The sequence below is a fragment of the Neoarius graeffei genome, chromosome 11 (assembly GCF_027579695.1).
Source record: "Neoarius graeffei isolate fNeoGra1 chromosome 11, fNeoGra1.pri, whole genome shotgun sequence".
Lineage (NCBI taxonomy): Eukaryota > Metazoa > Chordata > Actinopteri > Siluriformes > Ariidae > Neoarius > Neoarius graeffei.
In genome coordinates this window covers 74814613-74831994 of record NC_083579.1, presented here as the reverse complement: position 1 = coordinate 74831994, position 17382 = coordinate 74814613, and the positions used below count along the sequence as shown (strand labels likewise).

General features: G+C 42.5%; 1 protein-coding gene across 4 annotated transcripts in view; it reads left to right on the top strand.

Annotated features, from left to right (window-relative positions):
* Positions 1-17382, top strand: part of babam2 (BRISC and BRCA1 A complex member 2) — a 283886-nt gene that overhangs the window by 134141 nt on the left and 132363 nt on the right. For all 4 annotated transcript variants that reach the window (XM_060934723.1, XM_060934722.1, XM_060934720.1 and 1 more), the window contains one exon: positions 6308-6382. In XM_060934723.1, the coding sequence (XP_060790706.1) occupies positions 6308-6382 (75 nt within the window). The remainder of the gene's footprint in view (positions 1-6307; positions 6383-17382) is intronic.

Here is a 17382-nt window from a genome sequence, read left to right as displayed (position 1 = left end):
GAGCAACTTGTCTCCTCAGTCCCCAGACGTTTACAGACTGTTGTAAAGAGAAAAGGGGATGTCTCACAGTGGGAAACATGGCCTTGTCCCATCTTTTTTGAGATGTGTTGTTGTCATGAAATTTAAAATCACCTAATTTTTCTCTTTAAATGATACATTTTCTCAGTTTAAACATTTGATATGTCATCTATGTCCTATTCTGAATAAAATATGGAATTTTGAAACTTCCACATCATTGCATTCCGTTTTTATTTACAATTTGTACTTTGTCCCAACTTTTTTGGAATCGGGGTTGTAGATCGACCTGTGTCACTTTAATATTTTGTATATTTGATTTGGCTGACTTCAAGTTTATTTGTATAGTCGCAAAGAAGCTTTACAGAATTTTAATGACTAACATGAGCTAATTTTATCCCTAATCTATCCCCGATGAGCAAACCTGTGGCGAGGAAAAACTCCCTCAGACGACACAAGGAAGAAACCTCGAAAGGAACCAGACTGAAAAGGGAACCCATCCTCATTTGGGTGATAACGGACAACGTGATTATTTCGTTGATGTTATAAACTCTTCATTGATGGAAACTTGAGTGCAAAACTGTTCATAACAACTGCAGTCCTAAAGTTAGCAAGTCAACTGTAGTCCTCAGCCATAAAAGCATTACTGTAAGCATCCAGAGTGTCCTCCAGGTGTGACTTTCGACTGTCCACATGGGGCCGTCCTCCACAGGAGCGGTGTGATGAGACTCCAGCCAGAAGTAGGGCATCAGGATGGATCAGGCAGGTCTGAGGACTAGAAGAGGTCAGCGTCTCGATCTCAGGATTGACATGACTTCAGACAAGTGTTTCGTGAAGACCAGTGGATTGAACAAGTGACCATTTTCAGTGAAATGGTCAAACCAAACACATGATTAAAAATAAAGGTTAAATATGCTTACGGCAAACTCATCTCATCTCATTATCTGTAGCCGCTTTATCCTTCTACAGGGTCGCAGGCAAGCTGGAGCCTATCCCAGCTGACTACGGGCGAAAGGCGGGGTACACCCTGGACAAGTCGCCAGGTCATCACAGGGCTGACACATAGACACAGACAACCATTCACACTCACATTCACACCTACGGTCAATTTAGAGTCACCAGTTAACCTAACCTGCATGTCTTTGGACTGTGGGGGAAACCGTAGCACCCGGAGGAAACCCACGCGGACACGGGGAGAACATGCAAACTCCACACAGAAAGGCCCTCGCTGGCCACGGGGCTCGAACCCAGGACCTTCTTGCTGTGAGGCGACAGCGCTAATCACTACACCACCGCGCCGCCCCCCTTACGGCAAACTGTACAATCAAACAGAGCTTACGAATACTTTTAAGGCTTTTAATAATTAGAAAGTGATTAATTCGCTGTTTGCTCTCGAGCATGGTTCAGCACAGATGCCTCCAAAAGGCACGGTCAAGCCTGTCTCGGTAGAATCAGGAGGGTGGTTTTCTGGTAACCGCCTGTGGAAAGAGACGCCGCTCGTCTGTTTTAGTTAAGACGTATCCACTCAAAGTTTGCATGCACTTCTTAATACGACTAAAAGTGCAGTTGTTCCAACCCCATCTGTTCATCATCTTGTGTTTTGCTTGGTATGTTGAAATGTGTTTCTTGCAAAAATATTTACTGAAATTGAATTGTGCAAGACCGTATCAGAGTTTTCATCAGCGGGTGATGCAGCAGAATTCAGACTACTGTATGTTCATTGTGTACAGACAACCTGGAGCACTGAGATGTGGGAATAGGACTGTGTGGGCGTGTATGTATTTGTATGCATTGCTTCATTGTCTCTAAAAGGATGTGGCAAATAAAGCTGTGGTTTGTGGGATAACTGACAACAATTACGAAAGATTTCAGAAGAACATATTATGATGATGCAACTCAGAACGCACGGAACATGCTGTGGTGTTGACCAGGTGTCGTGTGTGTGTGAGGTATATTACTGTCTGTGATTTGTATTGTGTGCTCTGTTTTGCTTGTCTAGTTTGCTGAATGTTGTTCCAGCACTGAGTGGAAGTTTTACTCGTAACCTGTCAGGATCCAAAAACCATCAAGGTCACCATCTAATGATCATTTGGATGTGTATAGTGGTGCTAGAAAGTTTGTGAGCCCTTTAGAATTTTCGATATTTCTGTATAAATATGACCTAAAACATCATCAGAATTCCACACAAGTCCTAAAAGTAGATAAAGAGAACCCAGTTAAACACATGAGACAAAAATATTATACTTGTTCATTTATTTATTGAGGAAAATGATCCAATATTACGTATCTGTGAGTGGCAAAAGTATGTGAACCTTTGCTTTCAGTATCTGGTGTGACCCCCTTGTGCAGCAATAAATGCAACTAAACGTTTGCGGTAACTGTTGATCAGTCCTGCACACCGGCTTGGAGGAATTTTAGCCCGTTCCTCCATACAGAACAGCTTCAACTCTGGGATGTTGGTGGGTTTCCTCACATGAACTGCTCACTTCAGGTCTTTCCACAACATTTCGATTGGATTAAGGTCAGGACTTTGACTTGGCCATTCCAAAACATTAACTTTATTCTTCTTTAACCATTCTTTGGTAGAACGACTTGTGTGCTTAGGGTCGTTGTCTTGCTGCATGACCCACCTTCTCTTGAGATTCAGTTCATGGACAGATGTCCTGACATTTTCCTTTAGAATTTGCTGGTATAATTCAGAATTCATTGTTCCATCAATGATGGCAAGCCGTCCTGGCCCAGATGCAGCAAAACAGGCCCAAACCATGATACTGCCACCACCATGTTTCACAGATGGGATAAGGCTCTTATGCTGGAATGCAGTGTTTTCCTTTCTCCAAGCATAATGCTTCTCATTTAAACCAAAAAGTTCTATTTTGGTCTCATCCATCCAAAAAACATTTTTCCAATAGCCTTCTGGCTTGTCCATGTGATCTTTAGCAAACTACAGACGAGCAGCAATGTTCTTTTTGGAGTGCAGTGGCTTTCTCCTTGCAACCCTGCCATGCACACCATTGTTGTTCAGTGTTCTCCTGATGGTGGACTCATGAACATTAACTTCAGCCAATGTGAGAGAGGCCTTCAGTTGCTTAGAAGTTACCCTGGGGTCCTTTGTGACCTCGCCAACTGTTACAAGCCTTGCTCTTGGAGTAATCTTTGTTGGTCGACCACTCCTGGGGAGGGTAACAATGGTCTTGAAATTCCTCCATTTGTACACGATCTGTCTGACTGTGGATTGGTGGAGTCCAAACTCTTTAGAGATGGTTTTGGAACCTTTTCCAGCCTCATGAGCATCAACAACGCTTTTTCTGAGGTCCTCAGAAATCTCCTTTGTTCGTGCCATGATACACTTCCACAAACGTGTGTTGTGAAGATCAGACTTTGATAGATCCCTGTTCTTTAAATAAAACAGGGTGCCCACTCACACCCGATTGTCATCCCATTCATTGAAAACACCTGACTCTAATTTCACCTTCAAATTAACTGCTCATCCTAGAGGTTCACATACTTTTGCCACTCACAGATATGTAATATTGGATCATTTTCCTCAATAAATAAATGACCAAGTATAATATTTTTGTCTCATTTGTTTAACTGGGTTCTCTTTATCTACTTTTAGGACTTGTGTGAAAATCTGATGTTGTTTCAGGTCGTATTTATGCAGAAATATAGAAAATTCTAAAGGGTTCACAAACTTTCAAGCACCACTGTACGTAAATTAAGAAAATGACAAATGAAGCCGTTCCAAAGGTACATTTGTGGTCAGAAGTTTACATACACTCATCATGGGCATGAAAGTCATGGTAATTTTGGGCTGTTAATGATTTCCTCACTAATAGTGTTTTCCCCGACGTCACCAAAACATGAAAGTCCCAGGTGTGCGCCATATTGGAGGCACGGATTTCCATAAACAAACAACACTTGCATTTCACACAGGAAAAAAAATCACAATTTTCGTAATGGCATCGGCCAAAGAAACTTGCAATAAGAAGACAGAAGCTGCTAGAAAGTATGTAGAAGGGCTTAAGCCCAGTGTAAGAGCCCGCTATCTGGAGAAACTGCAGTTAATTGACGGCCTGGAACCATACCAAACGGGAGAGGAACTGAGTGAAGACGATGCATTGCTGCCGGCTGTGACATACCCAGACATCGTCAAGTACTTAATTTTTTCGCCAAGTCCATACACTGCTGAGGATCTGAAGTGTTTTCAAGGGACTAGAAGCCTATAACCAGATGTGCTGTGACTGGGTCAGGGAACGAAAAGCATGGAAATTTGGTGACAAATGTCTGGTGAAAGCAAAGGTGTGTACTGTGTACATTGCATGTACAGTGATGTACTGTAGCTCATGAGTGCACATCCCCTGTGGGCCTCCCTCAGCTGACAGCAGATGGCTGATTGTGATTTTTAGCTTTGGCTTACTCTCAAGAGAACATACAGAAGCACCATCACGGCTCGACAGTAGAAATATAGTGTCATGTTTAGTTTTAAGACGTTGATCAAAAGTTTAAAAAAAACCAACAACTCCTCATACCTGATACAAAGTGACCTGAACACACTTTTATGTTGTCCGGATTTTTGTCGGTCAGATCCTGGTATAGTTTGGCAAGCCAGAGACGACGACGCTCCTCTGACAATTTTCGGTTTCCCTCCCTGATTTTCGATTAGTTCAGGTCATCGGTAGAAGTGCAGATGTTTCTCATGATCTGAGTGATTGTGGCAACCCAAAACTCTGCAGTAATTTATTAGTTTATCGAAAAATTTCACAAAGAACCCTGGTGCGGAAATTCCAAAATGCCCTTTTTTTTTAAACTTTCCAAGGCATCTTAACTTCCTGTTAGTGATCATGATTGACTACAGATGGTAGGTTCTTTGTGCCAACATAAAAAGAGTTTGTTTGGCAGCACTCATTGGCTTGACCACAACACAGTACAATGGGAAAGTCCAAGGAGCTCGGTGCAGATCTGAGAAAGAGGATCATAGATTTTACACAACTCAAGAATGTATCTTGGAACCACTTCTAAACAAGGGCAGATTCCATGGTCATCAGTTCAAACAGTTGTATGTAGGTACAAGTTGGTGGGAGGTGTGGTTTCCTCTCAGCTAAGGCTGATTCAGATGGTCAGGAACAGCCCAGGAATGACCAAGCCCAGGAACTGGAAGCAGCTAGAACACTGTCTACAGACAAGCGAGTTTTACGTTGCCATGGACTGAGGGGCTGCCGTCCAAGAAAGAAGACCCTGCTCCAAAATCAACACCTTTGAGCTCAATTAAAGTTTGCGGCTGACCACACGGACAAAGAGAGAGCCTTCTGGAGGAAGGTTTTATGGTCAGATGAGACCAAGATTGTGTTGTTTGGCCACAATGACCAGAGATACAGAGGTGCGGCGTGCTATACCAGCTGTTAAGCATGGTGGTGGTAGGTTCATGCTCAGGGTCTGTTTTCTTGCCAGTAGAACTTCTGCATTGAACAAAGCAGATGGAATAATGAAGAAGGAGGACTGTTCTTTAGGATAACCACAAACCGTCAGCTAGATGGTTAAAATTTGGACACCGTTTGGTGTCCTAACAGGACAGTGACTCCAAATACACATCAGAGGTTGTGGAATAAATAAAACAGGCTAACGTTAAGCTTTTGGAATGGACTTCCCAAAGTCCTGACCTCAACCTTATCGGAAATATATGGACTGTGCTCAAAAGTCAAAAAATAATAATTGAACTCCACCAATTCTGCCAAGAAAAGTGGTTAAATATCCAACCAGAATTCTGCCAGAAGCTTGTTGATGGCAAACAAAAGTGTCTGGTCAGGGTGAAGCTTTCTAAGGGACGTTTAACCAAGTATTAGGTCTGCTGTATGTATATTTTTCAGAGAAAAAGAACACTTCTTCAAAGAAATAATTGAAAACCCAATATTGCTGTGACATTCATGTCCATAATGAGTGAACGTAAACTTCTGATCTCCGCTGTTTGTTTCTGTGAGTAATGAGAGTTGGAGAAGATGTTCGAGAACGAGTCATCGTACCCACGGCAATGTCAGAAAATTATCTTTTGATTTCATGTATTACAGTATGGATGTTGTCTGCTCGCATCTCCCAGCCCAGTGAAAGTCGTCGTCACTGAACTGATACACTTAACAAAATCAGACTGCATTTCCACTTTAGCACGGTTTTATTTCTCTGCACCATTCTTCTGACCGTCAGCGCATTGTTTCCTTGCCTGTACCTATAAACACTGTGTGTTTGTGTACATGTTGATGTGTGGTGTGTTGATGGAACTTATGCCTTTGTTTTCCAGACTGGCGAGTTCTCTGCTCGCTTTCTGCTCAAACTCCCTGTGGACTTCAGCAACATACCCATCTATCTCCTCAAGGTAGGTATAAAGAAATGCACACATACAGAGACACAAAAGATATGTGCGAGCGTCTCCATGCCGATCAGTTGCAGTAAAAAAAGACGTGTGGCTTTTGTGCACGTCAGTGCCAGTGAAAGAGGTGTGGCCTCTGTGGCTGGCAGTGGAAATGAAGGACGTGTGGCCTTTGTGCGCATCAGTGGAAGTGATGGAGGTGTGGCCTTTGTGTCAGTGGAAATGAAGGAGGTGTGGCCTTTGTGCACGGCAGTGGAAGTGATGGAGGTGTGGCCTTTGTGTCAGTGGAAATGAAGGAGGTGTGGCCTTTGTACGCGTCGGTGGAAGTGATGGAGGTGTGGCCTTTGTGTCAGTGGAAATGAAGGAGGTGTGGCCTTTGTACGCGTCGGTGGAAGTGATGGAGGTGTGGCCTTTGTGTCAGTGGAAATGAAGGAGGTGTGGCCTTTGTACGCGTCGGTGGAAGTGATGGAGGTGTGGCCTTTGTGTCAGTGGAAATGAAGGAGGTGTGGCCTTTGTGCGCATCGGTGGAAGTGATGGAGGTGTGGCCTTTGTGTTAGTGGAAATGAAGGAGGTGTAGCCTTTTTGCATGTCAGTCGAAGTGAAGGAGGTGTAGCCTTTTTGCGTGTCAGTGGAAGTGAGGGAGGTGTGGCCTTTGTGTCAGTGGAAATGAAGGAGGTGTAGCCTTTTTGCGTGTCAGTGGAAGTGAGGGAGGTGTGGCCTTTGTGTCAGTGGAAGTGAAGGAGGTGTAGCCTTTTTGCGTGTCAGTGGAAGTGAGGGAGGTGTGGCCTTTGTGTCAGTGGAAATGAAGGTGGTGTAGCCTTTTTGCGTGTCAGTGGAAGTGAGGGAGGTGTGGCCTTTGTGTCAGTGGAAATGAAGGAGGTGTAGCCTTTTTGCGTGTCAGTGGAAGTGAAGGAGGTGTGGCCTGTGTGTGTGTCAATGGAAGTGATGGAGGTGTGGCCTTTGTGTCAGTGGAAATGAAGGAGGTGTGGCCTTTGTGTGTGTCAATGGAAGTGATGGAGGTGTGGCCTTTTTTTTGCCTGTCAGTGTCGATAAGGTAGGTGTGGCCACTGTGTATGTCAGTGGAAGTAAAAGAGGTGTGGCCTTTGTGTGTGTCAGTGGAAGTGAAGGAGGTGTGGCTTTTGTATGTCAGTGGAAGTTAAAGAGGTGTGGCCTGCCTGTGTGTGCATCAATGGAAATGAAAGAGGTGTGGCCTTTGTGTGTGTCAGTAGACGTAACGGAGGTGCAGCCTTTGTGTGCGTCAGTGGAAGTGAAGGAGGTGTGGCCTTTTTTTGCCTGTCAGTGTCAATAAGGAAGGCGTGGCTTTTGTGCATGTCCGTGCCAGTGAAAGAGGTGTGGCCTCTGTGGATGTCAGTGATGGTGTGTCGTTTCTGCTCGTCAGTGAAGGAGGTGTGGCTTTTGTACGTCCGTGAAAGTGAAGGTGTGGCCTTTGGAAGAAACAGAGGTGTGGCCTTTTATTGCCTGTCGGTGTCGGTACGGAAGGTAGAGAGACGGAGGTGTGGCCTCTGTGCCTGTCAGCGAAGGAGGTGTGGCCTCTGTGCCTGTGCACTGTCCCAGTGAAAGTGTTGTGGTTTTAATCACACCAGCAAAGGAGGTGTGGCCTCTGGCTTTAGCAGTGCTCGAGAAGGAGGTGTGGCTTCTAGGTATATCAAAACCACTGGAACAGACCTGATCTATCTATGCCCATCATGCCCAGGGAGGCGTGGCTTCTTTTTCCTTTATTTCCCATTCCCACGAAAATCAGTTTGTTTGACCTTTTCTGTCCGTTCAGTTCTGAACCACATCACACGTAAAACTGCTCTGAAACGGATTATTATGAATCGAGATGTGCAGAAGGAGATACACAACCGTAATATGAAGAATATAATAAACACGATAAAGGAAGAACTGTGTGTGTGTGTGTGTGTGTGTGTGTGTACACAGTGGTTACTGTGGCTGTGAGTTGACTAATCAGCAGCATGTCAGTCCCTATCAGCTCTGAGCAGCTCTGTAACTACAGGCATTCTCTCTCTCTCTCTCTCTCTCTCTCTCTCTCTCTCTCTCTCTCTCTCTCCACGCTCACCCTGTGGCCATTTCTCTTCCCTGGCATTTGCTCTCTCTCTCCTTCAGTATGTGTGTGTGTGTGTGTGTGTGTGTGTGTGTGTGTGTGTGTGAGAGAGAGAGCTCATATGGCCTCAGGAGGCCTTTGCTCTGTGGCTTTGGCTTTCTGTCCTCCCCAAGAGAGCTGAAATGATGATAAACATACGGAAAGCGGCATCCGTCATTACCGTCACTATGTCCATGTTGTGTATCTCTCAGCACAGACACTGATTGAATTGAGCTCAGTCCAGCTGTGTGACTGTGTCAGAGGGACTTTTGGACAGTTCTGGTCACAAACACACAAACCCTAAAGCGCCATCTTTACGATATCTGCCTGTAGGAATGTGAAACAGAGGTTACCTAAAGCCAAAGGCTCGGACCAAAACAGCCTGCAGAAGAACGGTCTTTGGGTAAAATCCTGTTACGAAATCAGGATGTCTCAAAAATATTTGGAGGATTATTTTGTCTTATTTAGCACGGCGCTTTTATGTGTTATAAAATTATTATTTTCAGAAAATGGAAACGTTAAGAATTTTAAGTGCATCAAGTAGTTTTGGTACTGTATGTCGTTAATGTCAGGGATATTTCATTTATTTTATTTATTATTTACTGCTAAAGTGATTGTTTATTATTATTATTGTTATTATTAATGGTTATAGTTGGCCTGGATAAATATTTAACAGTTATTCCATGAAATCGAGTCGTACATGAGCTGATAGCCGACGAGGCGCGTAGCACCGAGTTGCCTATAAGCCTTGTACGACGAGAGTCATTAATAATAATAACAATGGGGGGGCGTCGTGGCTCGGGTGGATGGGGCGCCGTGCCGTGGATCCGGGGACCCGGGTTCGATTCCGACCCGGGGTCATTTCCCGATCCCTCCCCATCTCTCTCTCCCGCTCGTTTCCTGTCTCTGCACTGTCCTATCCAATGAAGGTGAAAAAAGCCCAAAAAATATCTTTAAAAAAAATAATAATAACAATGATTTTGAGAAACAGAGCGTTTTTAAAGAAAATTTTTGCAAATTTATTAAATAATAACTTGTGTGACAATCATTTCCGCGTTGAGTGTAAACAAACTGGCGAAATGACTAGCAACTTGTGAAAAATGCTATAATAATAATAATTCTTGAAAAATAAAAAAAAAGATATGTTTTTACCGTGAAATACTTTTATTACATATTTTGTCACCTTTTTTTTTTTGGTATGTTTTAGGGTTTTATTTTCAAATAGAGTTTTTATTTCGTTCTCGGTTGCTTCAGCAACACGTGCCGCCATTTTGTTTTTCTCTCCTCATGGTATATGAGCTGATAGCCTAGTAGTAGAGTAGCCAATCAGAGCACACGATTCTTATTCTGGAGTCGCAGTGAGGTTTTTTTTTGGTTCGTTTATTGTTTAATTGAATTTTAAAAACAAAAATGTATGGTAACTTTTTAGATCATCTTTCATGAAATATTTTAATTAAAAATGATTGTCAGCCAATACTCAAGGTTTCGTCATCAGTACCGGAAGAGAAAAAAGTGTTCTCTCTTCATCAGCCTTGTCAGAGGAGCTGTGTGCCAGATGTTTTATGCACAGCACTAATGCTCTGGAGCAGCTTTGTAGTTTTCTTCCTTTTTGACTCATTCATACAAGACCTTTCGTCATCCCCGTTATACAGTCATGTCTGTACAGCTCATCATGCTAATTGAGCCGTGTGACATGCAGAAAACCACACATACAGCGCCTTGAAAAAGTATTCATACCCCTTGAACTTTTTCACATTTTTCCACCTTACAACCACGAACTTAAAAGTTTTTTATTGAGATTTTATGTGATAGACCAACACAGAGTAGCACATAATTGTGAAGTGAAACGAAAATGATAAACGATCTTCAAAATTTTAAACAAATAAAAATCTGAAAAACGTGGTGTGCATTAGTATTCAGCCCCCTGTACTCTGATACCTCTAAATACAATCCAGTGCAATCAATTGCCTTCAGAAGTCATCTAATTAGTTAATAGAGTCCTACTGTGTGTAATTTACTCTCAGCATAAATACGCTTGTTCTGTGAAGGCCTCAGTGGTTTGTTAGAGAACACTGAAGAACAAACAGCATCATGAAGACCAAAGAACTCACCAGACAGGTCAGGGATAAAGTTCTGGAGAAGTTTAAAGCAGGGTTAGGTTATAAAAAAATATCCCAAGCTCTGAACATCTCAAGAAGCACTGTTCAATCCATCATTCAAAAATGGAAAAAGTATGGCACAACTGCAAACCTACCAAGACATGGCCGTCCACCTAAACTGACAGAGCGAGCAAGGAGAGCACTGGTCAGAGAAGCAGCCAAGAGGCCCATGATCGCTCTGGAGGAGCTGCAGAAATCCACAGCTCAGGCGGGAGAATCTGTGCACGGGACAACTAGAAGTCGTACACTCCACAAATCTGGCCTTTTTGGAAGAGTGGCAAGAAGAAAGCCATTGTTGAAAGACGGGCATAAGAAGCCATGTAGGGGACACAGCAAACATGTGGAAGAAGGTGCTTTGGTCAGATGAGACCAACGTTGAACTTTTTGGCCTAAATGCAAAGCGCTGTGTGTGGCGGAAAACTAACACTGCTCATCACCCTGCACACACCATCCCCACTGTGAAACATGGTGGTGGCAGCATCATGCTATGGGGATGCTTTTCTTCAGCAGGGACAGGGAAGCTGGTCAGAGTTGATGGGAAGATGGCTGGAGCTAAATACAGGGCAATCCTGGAAGAAAACCTGTTGGAGGCTGCAAAAGACTTGAGACTGGGAAGGAGATTCACCTTCCAGCAAGACAATGACCCTAAACATCCAGCCAGAGCTACAATGGAATGGTTTAGATCAAAGAATATTCATGTGTTCGAATGGCCCAGTCAAAGTCCAGACCTAAATCCCATTGAGCATCTGTGGCAAGACTTGAAAATTGCTGTTCACAGACGCTCTCCATCCAATCTGGCTGAGCTTGAGCTGTTTTGCAAAGAAGAATGGGCAAAAATTTCAGTGTCTAGATGCGCAAAGCTGGTAGAGACATACTGTACCACAAAAGACTTGCAGCTGTAATTGCAGCAAAAGGTGGCTCTACAGATTATTGTAGAGTATTGAAGACCATTTATCATTTTCGTTTCACTTCACAATTATGTGCTAATCTGTGTTGGTCTGTCACATAAAATCTCAGTAAAAAACGTTTAAGTTCGTGGTTGTAAGGTGTGAAAAAGTTCAAGGGGTATGAATACTTTTGCAAGACACTGTAAGCCCGAACAGATTAATGTATGTGTGTTCTCCCACCTCCATTTCAGAGGATGCAGCTTTAAGCGAGACTGATGCATCACATTTCCCTTGCTGGTTTCTCCTTGCTGGCCTGCTGTAGATCTCTGTTACGCTTTTATCGTTTCGATATGTTGTGCTTATTATCATAAGGACCTTGAGTACTTTATTTCCTTCTACCAGTTTACTTTGTGACATTTTGTTGAAGGGATCTAAATATTCTCCAGTGGCTTGTGTCGCAGCCAGTTTACAAAGTGTATGACGCATGTTCATCCACTTGGCCTGTTTATTAAGGCTGTATTTCCGTAATGATCATCAGTGTGTAAGGAAGAGGTGTGTATTATTATGAACCTGGAACCAAGACAAGACTTGGCAAAAACACAGCTTAGTTATACAGACAAATAAGCGCACACAAACACACAGGTTACAAAAACACACAAAGCGGACAAGAAGAGCAGGTGGAAACAATCAGGGACGCAACCAATCAACAGACAGTGGGAGTAAACATGAACAGGAAGCCGCAACTATATAAGGCAAACTGAGTGCAAAGAGAGACCGACGGGGATTGGGGCAGAGCTGTTGTTTTGGAGCAGTCATTTAAACGCGAAATGTTAAAGCAGAACTGAAGTCATTTTTAAACTTGCTTTATTTCTTAATTAACGTGTTATTCAATTACGTTTTCGGTTTTAGTAACCTTATATCGTGACTCGTACCGGCAACTAATTGCAATTAAATATTATACTTATCGGCCTATTCGGTTTTTAGCCATGTTGAATTTAGTCCGTTCGGTCCACGGCAGGCGTCGCTTATCCGCGCGATCTTCACGAGACTTGTGCGAGACTTCGAAACGTGAAGTGTCAGCCAGGTGTCAGTGCCGCCATTTTGAAAACTGTTTTCCAAACGAAGTATTGCACAAAAACGAGTTTAAATGACGATTACTGCCTACTTTTTTCAAACTTTCCTGATTGCTATCAAAACAAACAAAACTTCCGGCTCGATTACGTCAGCGTTCGAAAGAGGGCGTGCGCGTCTTTTGACAACCCCTGTGTCCGAAATCGCTCCCTACTCACTATATAGCGAGGACGCCATTTTGTAGTGCTGTCCGAAACCTTAGTGAGGATTATTTACACCCTATATAGTGCACTCAAAGTATCCCACAATGCATCATGAAAAGTAGTGTACAATGATGGTCACTAACCAAAGCAATATATCCCAGCATGCATTGCGGTCACGCTGAAAGAAATCAAATTAAAAGTCTCAAATTTGATTTAATAAAAGGCCGCGGCAAAGAAGAAAAAGTATTCAGCCTTGATTTAAAAGAACTGAAAGCTGCAGGGACTTTGTATTGATTAATGTTGGAAATGCGCTCAGTATAATATGGATTTATCACAAAAACACACGCATGTATTTATTATTTTGAAACCCACCAGCCGACTGATCTGGCACGTTTTAATCGTGCGACAGTAATGACGTAAATTAGTGTCCGAAAGAGTTCTCACTTTACCAATGAGCTCACTGTATAGTCCTCTATATAGTAATTCCCTGTATAGGGAGTAGGGAGTAGTGACCGAGTGAGCGATTTCGGACACAGGGAACGTTGGCAGATGTCGGTCGCTTTGATTTCCGCTGTACGTTTTACTTCCGTCCTACGATGTCTCGCACAGGTCTCAGCGAATCTCGTTTACGGCCATTGCTTTGACATACGGACTGATATATTACAGAGCATATTTCAAACACTCATAACTTGCTATAGCAGCGACAAAATAGCGATCAAAAATGCATTCCAATATTTAATAAAATGAGAGAAATAGAATTTTGATGATAAAAAAAATTTGCCGTCAGTTCTCCTTTAAGAGAAAAAGACTTGAATATGAATTTCAAAAAATCAATTTCTACATTGTTATCTTCACTCATGCATAAATTTACTTTGTGAGGAAACAGGAAATACCCTCATCTCTCCCATCTTGAACCTTAGAAGTGCGCGATATGTTTTAACGGGTCCTGTTGTGGCTCGTGCATTTATATCAGGGGCGGCATAGTGGCGCCTCACAGCAAGAAAGTTCCGGTTCGGACCTCGCAGCCAACTGGGACCTTTCTGTGCGGAGAAGGCTTTCGGTGTTCTCTTCGTGTCGGCGTGGGTTCTGAGAGAGTGTGAGTGGCTGCTTGTCTGTCTCTCTTAGCCCTGCGATAGATTAGATTGACGACCTGCCCAAGGTTGTACCCCGCCTCCCGCCCGAAGTCGGCTGGGATTGGGTCTAGCTTTCCCGTGACCCTGACGGATAAGCGGTATAGATAATGGATGGATAGTTATTTGACAGATGTAAGCCTGTTTCCCATTGATTTGCTCGCTTTTATAGATGTGCAGCCGCAGTTCAGTGCATCCATTGCCCCACGTAGCTTCTGTAGTTATTAGTGTCCCTAGTGGTCACAAATAGAAACTGCATTTGGCAAGATCTTTATTTTATAGCAAATAAGCAGAATTAAGTCAAATTCCTACAAAATGGAAAACCAAGTTTGGACATTGTTGAACATTTTTTGTCGCAAGATCCATTGCAAAGATTGGGAGAAGAGACTAGTAGTCCTCCTACTATTATTATCCCCCGCCACGAAGTGTGCAGGGGGATATAGGAATGGTGTCCGTCCGTTTCAGTCTGGACAAGTTTTCTCAGGAACTACATAAGCTACATCAGTGAAACTTTTCGTGCTCATATTACTATTCATGATCTAAGTTGAGTTTGAAAATCATTTACAAGAAAGTATTATTTGAAGAGTTTGGTTCCAAAACGCGATAAACGCCAAATTTGAAAAATTGAAACTCCCGCCACCAAACCATCAGCAATTATCATATCTTACTCGTACCATATTCAGTTTTCGCCAAAACACGATATCCGCCATTGATTTACAAACTGCATTACGGCCTTTCATTCCAAAACTCAACAAGCACCATCACCGATTTTTCTCAAAACCAGACGTATCCATTTGGCCAATCAGAGGCCGCCACTGGCGTGAAGTCTTCTAAGATCGCTGCGCCCATGAAGTAGGAAATCGCTTCATCACTTCTTACATTTATTGGACAATTTCACGCTGAATTATGAATAATTTCAATGAAATAATCTGTCCTGAAAGAACACGGTTAAATGCACTTTAAATAGAAACGGATGTGTAGCATTTTGGGGGAAAATGCCGTGGCGTGGATATGTAGCGACTTGACAAAAAAATAATTACTTGGTGCAGTTAAAAGCTGTTAATTAGGTCTGGATTTCATTTTTGAAGTTTATTATCATTAAGGAGTTAGTCAATAAATTTTAAAACAGGATACAATGGTTTTCCCGTAGTCAGAAATAGTGATTTGTTTTCTTGAAACAATAGAATTGGATATATAGCGTCTTAGAACCAAACTCTTCATTTTCAGAGTTATGGCCCTTGATTTATGTTTTTGGACTTTGTAGAAGTGGACTCAATCTGGACAAGTTTTCTCAGAAACTACATAAGCTACATCGATCAAACTTTGCGTGCTCATACGACTGAAAAAAGCTGGGTAGCGTTTTCTGTATGGAATCAATTTTGTGCCAAAATGTTCATACAATACTTTTGAAATATCAAACAAAAACGACAAATCAAAATACAAAAAAACAAAAAAAAGTCAATTTTTTTAGACTGGCAAACAAATTATTCATGTAATCGTGCAAAATATCAGTCTATTACTCTTCAGAAACCTTTTATTTTTGTTCCGCGTCTTTCTCAGTTTTGTTTGACGTAATTTATTTTGGTTGCGATTCCAGCTTTCTCGTTTGCGCTCCCTGACTTTTTGCTTGCAGTTTTGGCACAAACTTCACGTGTGGGTGGGCTGTCCAGGAATGCATTCCCATTGGCTAACTTGTGTTTGACTGACAGCTACGCTCAGCCATTCCCTACTCGGATTCTGGTGGACTGTTTGACGAGTGACCGATCCATTGATGGTAATCAAGGATGGAGTGGACGTCAGTGGCGACTATGATATTGAATTTACGCTTTGTTGAATTAATTCAATATCATAGTCGCCACTGAAGTCCACTCCATCCTTGTTTACCGTCAATGGATCGGTCACTCGTCAAACAGTCCGCCAGAATCCGAGTAGGGAATGGCTGAGCGGAGCTGTCAGTCAAACACAAGTTACCCAATGGGAATGCGTTCCTGGACAGCCCACCCACACGTGAAGTTTGTGCCAAAACTGCAAGCAAAAAGTCAGGGAGCGCAAACGAGAAAGCTGGAATCGCAACCAAAATAAATTACGTCAAACAAAACCGAGAAAGACGCGGAACAAAAATAAAAGGTTTCTGAAGAGTAATCGACTGATATTTTGCACGATTACACGAATAATTTGTTTGCCAGTCTAAAAAAATTGACTTTTTTGTATTTTGATTTGTCGTTTTTGTTTGATATTTCAAAAGTATTGCATGAACATTTTGGCACAAAATTGATTCCATATTTCTGAAGACGCACTTACGACATCGTAAGTCAGTATTAAAGCAGCGGGTTTATAAGGGCGTAAGTGTTCAGAGGTCTTCATCAAATGCTCGTGGCGGAGGAAAGTGATGACCATGCCTTCTTGTTAAAGGGGAACAATGGAATGGGTAATGTCCGCACATCAGAAATGCACACGAAATACTCATTTCCTCACACAAAGGCATTGTCTTTTCCAATACCCAAATGTTTTGGGCGAGTTTTAGGTCTTCTGAAATGTAGCTGGGCTGGAAACTTGGCTGAACCGGTCAACTCTGGTTAATGATGTTTGCTTGAACGCAGTTGAAGGAACGTTTCAGATCTTAAGGGTGTATCTCACCAACGGAGACGTCGCCGCGACGTCTCCAACATACCAGTCGCAGCAGTCACGGAGACGTTTCCAACACAAAAATGGCTTGCGCTCTCACCAAGGAGACGTCTCAATGTATGGTACAAGAAGAGAGTACTTACTGAATGAGTCTCATGCCCAAGATGCCGGTGTCCCTCAATATGCTTCCGCAGAAAGGTATACCTGTTTACGATGAAGGTTTCTTTTGCAGTGTAGGTGTGTGCTGGCTGTCCCGACTTTTTTTTCATGCATCTGTTGAACCTTGTACGCATGTTGCGAAGATGTCCTATGAACTGTGTATCTGGAAATAGTAATATTACAATAATTCTATCGAACTACTCACTTCATAAGGTTCATAAGATGCGTTTATTGTCCTCATTACATAACATGGAAATTTGTTGAATATACATGGTATTGAAATATATGCAATAATTCATAGAATGAATGCATAAAAATATATTTTTCTATATAAAAACCCTTATATGTCAAATATTTATTCTAATGCAGTAGAATATATGGAATTTAAAGTGTACACATACAAGTGGGTAGCGGCTTCTGTTCTTCAAAGATAGTTTTCTGATCGCAAAGGAAGGATTCAACAGCTGCTTTCTTGTACATATTATCTTTAAATTTTTCGTGGGATTTATCGTAAAATTCAGGATGATCCTCCCAAAACTCCGCCATTATCTGCTGATGTTCCTGTTTCCAGTCAAATTGTTTGGTGTCTTTGGCCATGTTGGCATCGGTTGCCTCAGCAGCCACAGCTGCTTCAACAGCTAAAGCATCCTTCTTCTTGCGGCCCCCAC